Source organism: Phaenicophaeus curvirostris, chromosome 5 (genome assembly GCF_032191515.1).
Source record: "Phaenicophaeus curvirostris isolate KB17595 chromosome 5, BPBGC_Pcur_1.0, whole genome shotgun sequence".
Lineage (NCBI taxonomy): Eukaryota > Metazoa > Chordata > Aves > Cuculiformes > Cuculidae > Phaenicophaeus > Phaenicophaeus curvirostris.
This window is the reverse complement of record NC_091396.1, coordinates 55,681,691-55,694,261: the sequence shown is the minus strand read 5'-3', so window position 1 is coordinate 55,694,261 and position 12,571 is coordinate 55,681,691. Positions and strand designations below refer to the sequence as shown.

The 12,571-nt window shown below is 45.5% G+C and overlaps 1 protein-coding gene across 6 annotated transcripts in view; it reads left to right on the top strand.

The window, feature by feature from the left end:
- BCL11B (BCL11 transcription factor B) overlaps window positions 1-12,571 on the top strand; it is a 90,582-nt gene that overhangs the window by 11,780 nt on the left and 66,231 nt on the right. For 3 of the 6 annotated variants that reach the window (XM_069858781.1, XM_069858785.1, XM_069858783.1), the window contains exon 2: window positions 2,379-2,744. In XM_069858781.1, the coding sequence (XP_069714882.1) occupies window positions 2,379-2,744 (366 nt within the window). Of the gene's footprint in view, window positions 1-2,375; window positions 2,745-12,571 lie in introns of all 6 variants that reach the window. The other 3 variants (XM_069858780.1, XM_069858784.1, XM_069858782.1) reach the window with 1 other exon arrangement.

Here is a 12,571-nt window from a genome sequence, read left to right as displayed (position 1 = left end):
TGAGATCTGTGCTTTTCTTTTTATTTGTTATATTTAAATATAAATGGCAAAATTTAGCCTTTGTCATTTGAGAGACAGACTTTAATCTGAAGGCTTTACAGGAATGTTAGATGAAACCAGTAACAAGCATTTCCCCCTTCTGCCACCTTTTTACTTTACGACCCTTGTTTCAGTTCCTGTTTTTGTGTTGTCTTTTCCAGCTCTTTGTCCCATCTCCCATGTGTGTATCTGCGTGCCTGTGTGCGTCTCTGTGTAGGGTGTTTTTTTTAATATTTTGACACAGTGCTCCCCCTTAAAAGGAATTCTTCCTAGAAATAGCATGCACATTTCTAAAGGACCCTTTTCACAGTCCTTTTCTTTTGGCTCTAAAATGATGTATATGTAATTGGTAATTAAAGGTGGAAGCTCTCTTCAATATAAACAATATTGCTCAATGTTAGATCATTAAAGGGAACCGCAGCACTAAATAATTACCTTTTGTATCGTGACACACTGTTCGCAAGCATCCGCTCCCTTCCCAGCAGTCCTTGTTCAGTGCAGGGTTATGGTTACATTTTCACTAAGTCATCTTTTCATTTTAAGCTGGTGAATTAATTACGTAGCATTGTCTTCTAACTTCTTTTAAACTTAGATTAAGGGGGGAAAAAGGTAATTAATGGTTTTCAGAATGAGCATTGTGCTGTGTATTCGGTAAGTGTGGTGTGAGTTAGGGAAACCGAAGCCTTGCTGTGCCCATCGCCTTCTTCAGGAGGACGATCCATGCTCAGGCACTTCTCTGGGGTCCCAATCCTCTTCCTGCTGGTGCTGCTGCTCTCTGCATTGCTGTCACAGAGCTCTGATGCAACTTGTAATACAGCTGGTAGATACACCGATCAATTATTTATTCTGCAAGGCAAAAATCGGGACGATTCTTTGTCTGAACTGCCTTTTTCAAAGCTCAGTCATTTTTGGTGCCAGGTAATAAATACATTTTGCCTTCTGCCTTTTTTTTTCAATTTGGCAAAGAGTGGGACAAAACTACTTTTGTTTTCAGCCAGGAGAAGAATTCAGATCTGGATTATAACATCTGTTTATCTCAGTCTCACTTCTTTGAGATATTTGTGTGACTTGCTTTCCCCAGGAAATCCATAAGCAAACCACTTGGGCTAATAAAGAACATTTTTCCTCTTATTCCTTTAATCCTGATTCGATTAGAGGGCTCACTCGCTGATTTACATAGTGTTAGTTCCTCTGTTTTGTTCAGCCCAAATCCTGTAGTCCTTGCAGAGGCAAAATAGCCTTAGGCAAAAGTCAGTGGAAATCTTGCCCTAGTAAAGACCAAGGTTTGTATGATTTGGCAGTTACACGGCAGAAAAAGAGGGGAAAAAAACCCCTCAAAACCATGTTTTTCCCCCCAAAAGATTTGTGATCTATAATTATTTTATAATGTAAGAATTATCTTCTAAATATCCATTAAAAATGCACTATGTTTTATTAATTGTGAAATGAGAAGTTACTTATTTCTTAGAAACTGATGCAAGTTGCTTAGAAATGCTTTCCCAGTCTTGGGGGGTAATAGTATGAAAACCATCAGGTCTGTCCGTGGGCAAGATTTAAACAAACTTTTATTAACCTATATAGCAACAGCAGGGTTATTTGACATTAGGAAAATAGAGTGGAAGATTTCAGGCTCAGCCAGTATTCCGGTATGTTAAAGAAATGCCTCATTCTCTTTCCTTTCGAAACCCCTTAACTTCTCGTAAGACCGTATCCTGCTTACCTTACTCGTGCAAATAGTTTGCTGTAATTCATGCTAATGGGTGGTCAGTTCACCTTCCCAGTATCTTTGGAATGGGACAAAGTGTTACTAATTTTGTATGCCACAGGGAGCCTAATTCTGCTTGTTTGGAGCACACAGCCCTTTCAAAACTCTCTGCTTTCCCCCTCTTGGAAATAGGAGGAAAGGTTCGGGTTCAGAAACTTTGCTAGATGGGGCCTTGGTGAGATGGCTGGGGATGCAGTGGGAATGAGAAGGTGGGATAAAAAGAGAAGTGTTTCAGAAAGTGACATGAGGCTTGAAAGTTTGCAAAATGGCTCTTTGCTGATATCCTCGCAGCACTGGCAGCAGTGAGAAGGAGCTGTCAGGAAAGCTATGCCAGGTCAGCCTTTCCATTTCGTTTCAGGAAGACTTTGTTGTAAAATATATTGAAATCATTCTGGAAGAGTGGAAAAGCTGAAAAATAAAATAAAGATCTAATCAGGCTTGGCTTCTTTGGGGGGATGGGGGGGGCAGGACCTCTCGTGATGCATCCTTCAGAGTCTGTGAACATTCAAAGCATTCTCTTTCTTTTCTCCTCTCATCCCTTTCCTCCCTCTTTCTCCTTGTCCATGTAAAGCAGAGGCTGACCATGTGGAACCGGCACTCCCCGACGAGGATGAGACCCTGGCAATAGCGGAGCCGGGCGGCATCAGCATCGCCACAGGTGGGACAGACCCTGACTTATTAACCTGTGGACAGTGTCAGATGAACTTCCCGCTGGGAGACATCTTGGTTTTTATAGAGCACAAGAGAAAACAGTGCAATGGCACTGGTGGTACCTGCTATGAAAAGAGCATGGATAAGAGCAGCCCTCCCCCCTCCTCACGCGCCGAGCTCAGGAAAGTGTCAGAGCCAGTGGAAATCGGGATCCAAGTCACACCCGATGAAGAAGATCGTCTTCTCACGCCTACAAAAGGAATTTGCCCCAAGCAGGAGAACATTGCAGGTACAGCATGTTTTACACTCAATCAACTGCCTAGGTAATCTTTTAACGAGAGCCCTCTAGAAAGTGCCATGAAACAGAGGCTTCAGTAACAGGTCTTTATAGCAGCCATCCATCTGGAGGATCCTCACGGCTATATAGGGCTCAGCAGGGCTGTCTACCCACGTTTCATTCTGTGTAGCTATCTGCACAGGGCCAGCTCCTGGAGAATGGGGCCTCTCAGTCCCACGGGAGAGCCAAGGGTCGGCTGTACATGTAGGAAAAAGCAGAAAGTTGGGTTCAAAAACCTTTTCTGGGGTGTCTGTAAACAGTTAGTAGTGTCAGAAGGGTAAAGAAATTTGGTGAGATGCTCAGTTCAGTCCAGTTCAGATACACTTTGTCACATGCAGATCCACTGGGAGGGTACAAATCCTGATCCTATTGAAGTCAGTGGAAAAATCATCTGGCTACAGTGGGAAGACAATTTGGTTACGAGGGCTAAAGCAGAGGTTCATTAAGTCTTTGCTTGTTCCTTCCACTGCTGTAGATGTCAGCTTCCTGATCTGTACTGCTGCCTCTGCTTTCTCTCCCGGGTCTCTGCAGATGGCTGGAGTTGAGTGGGCGACATCTCCATTCACATGCATGCCCCAAACGGGCTTTTGAATGAGGAGACAAGAGCACAAGCTAGGAAACTGGCAGGCATTTATTTTTCTAAAACTCTTGTACATGGTGCAATTTTTCTAAAAATCTTGTACGTGGTGCAGTTAGCAGCTACTCAGTGGACCCCCCCAGCTCAGAGGCGGGCAGGGGTGTGATAATGTCTACCTGGGTGAGACACTGTGCAGTGGTTTCTGCAAAGCAACCGGCATGGGACTGCTTCTGTTGTGCAGTGTGTTTCTCTGTTCTGCAGCAGTGTGTTCCTCTGCAGTGGTTAAAGAAAGGCTCTGCTCCCTGCTAGTTCATGAGGGCTTTATGAACACAGCAGGATCCCCCACTAAGAGGGCCATTTTTGTTCAAATCAACTGTATTTGATAGAGAAGACCAGTAGCAATTTGCCTTCGCTGCCACTATACTGATTTCTCTAGGAGCTGTCCTATGGGATTAGATCTGATAGTCTAGGATCCTGCCTGTAGTGGAGATGTTCCCATGAGGGGATCCTCAGAATACTTATGAGAGGCTCCTACCTTTACAACTGAAGCTTAAGTTTCCCACTTTTAGCGCTGGAGGTCTCTGAGTCAGTTCTCAGCATCCTTGATGCGTTTAGCCATCATATGCATGAGGATGTGGGCTTTGAACTGCTGCAGTCTTCAGACCTCTAGACGACTGGCCTCTTAGGAGAAGGCACATTCCACACATGTTGTCTTCTAGGAATCTTTTATGGGTGTAGTCACCATCTTAGCATGGACAACTGGTGGCAGCCTATGCTGAGGTGTCATAAGTGCCCCTACCGTAAGACGTGGCCGTGTTATTACCCTATCCTTCTCTAGCTTTCCCCATCCTTTGCAGTTGTGATTGCATTTCTTGGCAGAGATGACTTCATCAGGGTGTAGCAGCTTTGAGGGCTAGATTTTCTTCCCATTTGGTGGGAACAGAAGAGAAGTACTCAGGACTCTCCTCCAGTCTTCTGAACGCTTTCTGAATGGTGCTGAGCACTCTTGATAGCTGTTGATCTCTGCAAGCTGATGGCACTCAGCCCCTTGCAAAGGGTGCCAAGTGCTTAGTAAGGCTGGTCCAGGAGACCAATGCTGTAGTTGCAATCTAGACCTCATCTTTTACTAATCTGTGCCCAAGTGCAGTCCATAGTGAAATACCTCGATGGCTATAGCCAGGACAGAGGGTGCCATCCCATCCCAGTTTCTGGGGGTCATAACTAACATTTCTGTAATGCAGAAAATCTGCTGGGGAGAGAATGTTCACATGTGGAAAGGGCATAAAAAAACCCCAAAACCAATCTGGAGCACTTAATCTCTTTCTGACTAAACTGAATATCAAATGAAAATATGTAGGAAAGATTTTGAATTGAGAAAAATAAAAGGGTTTATCATTTGATTGGCATTTTCTCAGCAGTGCGCAGAGATAGGGACATCCACTAAACAGAGCAGTAATAATGCTTTCTCAATTAGAAGCCCGGCTCCAAGATAAAAAGGTGCAGTGTCCTTCCATATTTTTTTAATAGCAGCGGATAGTTTTCAATAGTAGGATAAAAGCCTCACATTACAGCCATGGAGGGTAGCCATGAAAAACCCACAGAAGTCATTCACTGGAAAGGCTTTAGTGGGATATACCAAACCCCTTATTTATATTTCAATAGAAAGGCTTTCTGCATTAGCCAAGAAAATCAGAATCTGCATTTAACATTAAAGGTATTTCCCAGTGAGCGGCTGTAGAGCATTGTTGTTAGATTTGTTAAAAAAAGAGACTAAATACGATTTCATAAAAGGGAAACTTAATCTCTAAGGCAGCTTTCTCCCACCCCACCACCCCCTCCCTTTATTTTTTTATTTTTTTGGTAATAATGCAACAGCCTACAGTATTTTTACTTTATATGTGACGAAAGATATTCTTAGCCTTTCTGTACTGCGACAGGAAGAATGAATTTCTTTATTCCACCAAGAAATATGTAAAATAATCCCTTAGAAGTATGGGGAGATATGTTTGTTCAAAGCATTTAAAATGTTATTTTAATCAAAGGCACAAAACACTCTACATGCTGTGTCAGCTAAAGGAGACCATTACATTTTAACAGCAAATCATGCTCTTTTTCCTCCTCCTAGCTACCCCCCCACTTTGAAACTAACTTTTTTTTTTATTAAATAAAAAGGCGAAAAAGATTAAAGAATAAAAAAACTTCAGTGGCTCAAATGTATAAAGTAATTTAATATGGTGGAAGCATTAATTATTTTAGCTTAATTGAATTCTGAGGACTGCAGTAGTTGCATTTTTGTAGACAAGCTCTGTTTATTATTTCTTTGTGTAGATTAACAGTAAAGGAAACATAGATAACTTTTAGTTATTTATTGTAAAATAAATGTGTCAATTCATGTGTAAAGCAAGCTGTTCAAAGATAATTGAGTCTTTATATTTGAAGAGGGAAACCAGAAATCACCCACTCGCCACTCTGGCTCCCTGAAATATGCTGCTACCGCTGCTACCCTCAAATAGGTTTCAGCTCCTCTCCTTGATCTTGTGTTATTTTTGTAGACCTTCTTATTTGGTTAAAATGATTTGTGCAGCCTTCTGCAGTGTGACTCAGTTGTCAAGCCTTTCAGCTTCCCATGGCTGAGTGTAGTGAGGGTACGCTGAGCTTGACTCTGCCATGGCACCTCTCTTCCCTCAGGACGTGAGGATGTCAGGATGCAGCACCCTGCCAAGTGCTTACTCTGACGCACGGCTCTCCGGATTCCTGAGGTCTTTCCTTCTCTCTTTCTTTTTGGCTTTGTTTCTTTCTTGAGAACTCTGGTCACTGGATGCCTCTTGACCATGTAACAGACCATGCGATGCTTTGAGGGAGGCAGGTAGTGCTCAGGAGTCTGCAATAATTTGCACGCGTACAATGCAGATCTCCAACTGACATTTCTCAATATCAGTAGAGACAAAGGCAAATTTATTTCTGCAATCAGCTTTTAAAGACCTTCTGATAATGAAGTCTGTCACCTTCCCCCTGACTGGTAACTTGCATATCCACACTTTTCAAGGCACTTTCACTTAGCTGTCGCTGTCCGTAAGGTGTGTGGTAGCATGTTAACTGGCACTGGGAGGACGTGTCTTGCTTAGGAGCAGACTGTTCTGTAAAGTTTTTTTTTTCAAATTGACTGACCTGTTTGGAAAGCAGTTCTGCCTCTTGTACAGAGGGTGCGATAGTATCAAACAGATGTACCAGATTGTTGCACAGCACAACACAGCCAGACCAATGAGTAGGCTCGGTGTTATCAGTTACTGCTTCTTTCACTTTCACTGCTGGCAGGTATTTTGGAAAAAATTATACCACCATTGTATGTTATACCTCTTTTTATCTTTCATATTTATCAGAGCTTGGGCGTAACTGGGTGACCTGTCCTGGCTGAAGAAAGCCCTAGGGAGGTGGCTCCTGCTGTTCTTTGAGTGATGATACCTCCTGTCCTCCTCATGGCCCTTCTGGACTCACAGACTACCAGGCAGTGCTTCAGCACGGCTTTATGAAACAATCTAGGTTAAGGAAAAAGTATCAGTGGGCTTGCTTTTAATGCTGGATGGTTTTAGAGAACACCAGCAGAGGAAATAGCCTTGGTGGGGCAGGCACCGCTCGGACCAGACCCATAAAGAGAGAACCCCACCAGCAGCAGAGGTTCATTAAAACAGCGTAGTTAATTTCTGCAAAGATGGTGCTAGGAAAGGGGAGAGAGTTGATTGGAATTCCTTATTCATCCTGTCCCAGTCGCCAGTGCTGGGCTCCATACATTATGTACTTGAACTAGATGCGCATCGTGAAAAAAGGCTCCCTGTCAGAGGCAGGATTTAACTGCAACCCCTGCTCTGTGAATGTTCATTTCAGGCTTTTGAATGGTAAAACTGCCAGTGAGAGAAACTAAATAACTTGCATGTGCTGGAAGCCAGAGATAAACACTGCCGCAGGTTGCCATGAAATAGGCTATTTGATATATTTAGAATTGTTATTTTTCTCCAAATTAAGATTAGTTAAATCCATGTGTGTTGTGTGAGTGATTGTTAACTCAATGGCATGGATTATCCTTTTTTCAAATCATGACAGCTAATTATTATTGCTGTCTACCCTGAGACATTCACTTACAATGTACCATTATGGACCCGCGCACCCATATTAACTCTAGGACTCAGACAGCCACCGTGATGCCTTCACACGTGAGGGGAGGAAAGGCGAGTTGGAACAACCCGAGGCCCGTGGCCGTGATGTCGGGCAGGTTGGGAAGAGATGCTCCGAGTGGTGTCGTGCCAGCACGGGGCACAGGGCCGTCGCCTTCCCGTGGCCACCGTGGCAGCGGGTCCTGCTGCCAGCACCTGCCCGGCCCGGTGGGTCTTGCCGGAGCGACTTGTCAAAGCACAGCCAGGATAAACACTAAGCAGGGAAGAAAGTCTGTGGTAACAGAGCCTGAGAAACTCGCGTTGCAGCTGAAATCCTTTCCGTGAGGCTTTTCCAGGCTTGTTTCTTCCCTCCCGTCTGCCAGGAGTTTCCCGAGCGCAGAGGAGTTACCTGGCCTCCTCGCTCTCCTCCTCTGCAGCTTCACCAGGTATTTAGCAACGTGTTTTGCTAATTGGTGCGGCTGAGCAGCGCGGGAGATGCGCACACGGGAGGCGTCCGGCCGCAGCTCCGCTGAGAGCGGGATTAACGAGCAAACCTCCTGCCCCCGGGGGCCTCGGCTGAGGTCCCGGCTTGGGTCTCCAGGAGAAAAACAATCCGGGCGATCCCCCCCCAGAGCCCGGGGCGAGCCTGGCTCTGCCCCGCGGGAGGGACCCGCCGCGCTCCCCTCGCCTCGAGCGCGAACCTGCTGAAATATCGACGGCTTAAAGTTTTAAGGCTGCCGATAAAGCCAAGTGGAGAGCGGCGTGGGGCTCTCCACGGACCGCGACCCCTCCTTTGAGGGGCCCTAACCCGGGGCGGTGGAGGGTGCCCGGGGGGAGCCCCAGATCTCAGCCCCCGGCTGGCAGGGGGGGTGGCGGGGCTGGAGGCAGCGGTGAGCGCCCCGCGAATCCCGGCAAGGTGACAAACCTGCCGACTGCGAGCCCCTGCTTCTCCTTGCTCGAGCTCCACCGCCTCCAGCGCCCTCTGCTCAGCCACCGGCTCTGTCCCCATCGCCATCTCCGCTTGTCTCCATCGCGTCCTGCCCGGAGTCCAGCCCCGCCATCCCTGGGAGTCGAGTGTGACATTCACCGCACCGACTTTTAAAAGCAGACTGAAAAAAAAACCAAAACAGCGAACCCGCCGAGGAATAGTATGTCCTCGATTCTCCCCGCCGGGTTCAGCTTTTTGCTTTGTTCCTCTCACCATCCTGTTTTTCAAAGTCATTTTCTGCGCCCCGCACCCAGTTAGCTGGACTCCCACCAGCTGGGATGGAGGGGGTGAGACCCAGAGGAGCATCCAGGGGTCCAGCTCCCCCCATCCCAATTTCACCTGGGTTAACTCCCCTGGAACCAGCAGTACCGAGGGGGGACCTGCCCCCAAAAGCATGGGGTGCTGAGCTATGAAATGGAAGATTGCTGCTGTTATTATTTTTTTTCGCATTGTTTACTCTCCCTTAGTTATAGTCACCTTCAGTTTTACGTGTGACAATGCTAGGCAAAACCTTTTCGACAGAAGTGCCATTTTGCAGGCTGGTGAGAGGGGATTTAAGAAGGTCATTCAGTACACGTGGCCAGAGCCTTCTTGCTCTGGGGTGGATGCGTATCAGGAATCACTCCTTAAGAGCAAAACTCACTTGTTTATAGCAGCTTGGCACTGCTGTTACCCTCTTTTAATTCAGTGGAAGACCTCTGGACGTACTTGGAGGTAGAGCCAAGCCAAAATGTCACCCAGCAAAGTGGTTTTTTTGCCTTTATTCGGGCCCTCTTGTGAGATAACTTAGGCCATGTGTGGGAAACTAGAAACCGTATACATATCTGTGATTATTATAACATGGGTAGGTTTTTTTAGACAATACTAATGGTAAATGATGAAAAGGCACTGGTCAGCCAGTCATTACTCATTTTAGTTGACGACTCTGCAACTAGCTGCTGGGAGCAAAGTAAAAGTAGTGCCCAACCGTCCTATAGGCTGCTTTGGCATTTGTGTGGATGTGACTAGTGACTAATAGCGATAGGCTTGTGCTCAATGGAGTATTGCCTGCAAGAAAGGAGTTTGTGTGCATTCGCAGGGGAATTTTGCACTGGGATATAGCTGAAAGAAAGCTGGTTGTGGAGAAGTAGTATAAAACAGAGAAGTTCCCATCTAGATAGGAAAAGTTGCTGTTTCTCTCCAATGGTGAATAAATACATAAAGGCACAGAAATGGCTCCTTGGCTTCAGCAGGACAAGCGCTGCTGTATCATGAGGCTGCCTCCTCTCATGTCTTTTCCATAGGTTGTTTTTCTTTCTCAGCCCATGTTTGAACTGTGCTGCCTATACACACAGTGACCAAATCGGCTGTGACATAAAGGTTGAACCTTTCTAGGGTTTCTTGAAGATTGGAACATTTTTCTATCATAACTGGAGAAAAAAAATCCTGTGAAGTAATCATACTTTTTGTACAAGAAAGGCTTGGATTTCTGTGTCATGTCACATAACTTCAAAGGGCATAGATTTGGGGCTGAGTTTCAGTGCTGGCTTTGGTGGCTGAATGGGAAGATGGGAGCCTGGAGGGTGAGAAATAAAGGAGAGAGGCCAGGTATAGAAATAAAACCCTGTTTCTTAGCGTGTAACCCTGGAAGCCTGGAGAAACTGGTTAGCTCTCAGCCTGGGAGACACATGCACTTGCTCCAAAGAGAGCATCCTTTTCAGCATGGTTCCTTCTCCCCGTTCCCTCCCACCTTCCAAATGGTAATTGGTGGGCTGTGCAGTAGAAATGTTATGAAAAAAAAAAGAAGAAGAAAAAGTGGGTGGGTGGGGTATCTAGGGATTTGGTGTCTAAGCTCAGGAGTTAAGCCGGAAATCCCAGAGATGTAATGAAAACAAAACGGACTTTTCACTCGCACTGTGGCATTCTGGCAGTGAGAACGCTTTCGTGAGCCAATGTTTTCATTGTAGGTTTTCTCGAGAGAAGTAGTCGAAATGAATTGTTAACCCCTTAACAGGAATGAATGTGGTAGCTGCAGTGGGGAGAGGAGAGCTGTCTTGGCTCCTAGTTGCCATGCTGGAGAGCTTGGGCGTGTGTGTATGTTTGTGTATACCAGGGAAGGTGAGGTAGACACCGCTTGTAAGGAGTTTAATCTTAATGGCAGATGTGAAGTGGTTACTGAGTGGTTGTTGTTTTTTCCTCTTTGCATGTATGCCTTTGCAGAAAGATTTGAGCGCAATCAGCACAAACCCTCTTAAACCCAACAGATCTTAAACTTACCCTTTCTTCTGGCATTTGATAGCAAATTTCTTGAACGAGAAAAGGGGGACACTGCTTGCCAGTCCTTTGGCAGGGTCATAAAAGCTGCAGATGGAAAAGACCTACCACGAACCAGATCCCAGTTTTCTTGGGAAGTGGAAGTACAAGATGCGTGTCTGTTGCAGGCATGCTATGTATATAACTTTAAATGTCCAGCAGCCTTGGACAGTGTTCAGCCTTACTGGAGTAAGCCCCTTCATTAAAAACAAGGGAGTTTGGGGAGGAAGGGAGATAGGAGTGATTAATCTAATTTACCTCAACAACCACTTTTAGTGAATAGATTGTGCATCCCTGTCCTCCATGCTCTGATTAGGCTGCATTTTATTTCGATATTTTATTTCACCTTTTGATCACGGCTGGCACTTACCATATTTCTCTCTCCACTCTCTCATTAAGGTATTTTCTCTGCACGTATTCTTGCAAGCAGTATAGAGCGTCAGCCCCCTGCTCTAGCTAAAGAGCATCTCATCTACACTTTAGCATCTTGGAAGAGCAATTAAAATCATTATACACCTTCTTCCAGCTGCCCTAGATCCTCTGGTCCGGCCCTTGCATGCAGGTTGTGGGACTTTTGGTGCTGTGCAGACTTTGAACGTAATTGCGTAGCTGCTGCAAGGGACTGTGTCTCCGCAGCTGACCTTGCTCAGCACGTCTGGCCTCTGAATAGATGTTTGCCTTCTTTCTTCCCACTTTGACAGCTCCACCCCCTCTGTCCCCCAGCCCCTCATTTTTCTCCAGCCCACTCCTTATCTGTGTACGCTGGGAAAGCACCGCGGTGGCAAGGTATCTGTAGCTGAAACTGCCTTGGCAATAAGCAGAGGCTGAGGAGAGTGTTGGTTCTCCTGCACATCTGAGGGGAAAAACAGAGAGAAAAGAGATATTGCTGAATAAATGATGGTTCTACATGTTCTACACTACTTTTGTAGTGGTCATTCAAACAAGGTGGAGTGATGGGGGAGGAGAGAAAAGGACGAGACTGCAGATGGGGATTAAATAGCCCTCTGCTTCTTTTAAGACATTTATTATTTTCAGAGTCAAACCTGTAGCCAGCTAATGTAACTGTAAAAGTCTCCTTTGAATTATTGGTGAGGCGTGCTGAAGCTTTCTATTACAGCTGATGTGCTTGTGCGCAGGCAAAATCCAGATTTGAATTTAGCACCTACTTGTTTTATTTTCTTTATTAAACCAACTCTCGGCTCATTTTTTCCTTTCTATACAAGCTTTTCGTTTCCCGTTTTCTAGAGTGCCCTATTACAGGCTCATAAAAAGAGTTAGAAACTGAAGGGAAGTTTCCTGAGCAAGAAGGAATTTCTTTTTTTTTGGCCTTTTATTTTTTTCCTCCCCCTATGGCCTGGCCTGGAGCCAACCTGTCTTTCAACAAGTCGAGAGCCATTCCAAGTTTAAATTTATAGAGCAGAGTCCAGGTTCAAGGACTGAAGCCCGCCAACAGCTCCAGCCTCTTTGTTACTGATTAATTCTGCAAGCGGTTCAGCTGGTTTGCTCACTTCTGTCCGCTCTTCACAGTACTGCAGTGCTTCCCAGCCTGCTGTCGCTGCTTCTCTCTCCCTTGCTCTTCAGCAGCTTTCCCCTTCACTGTAGAGCAAGCCCCCAAATTTGTTTTAACCCTATGCTGTTCAAGCTGCAGCACATCAGCTTTACAGTAAAATTACAAAATAACCTTTCCATATGCTTATATGCTTTTTTTCCCCCCCTCCTTTTTTTTTTTCGTTTCTTTTTTCTGCAGGTAATTTTCAATGTTTGGAGCTTCCTA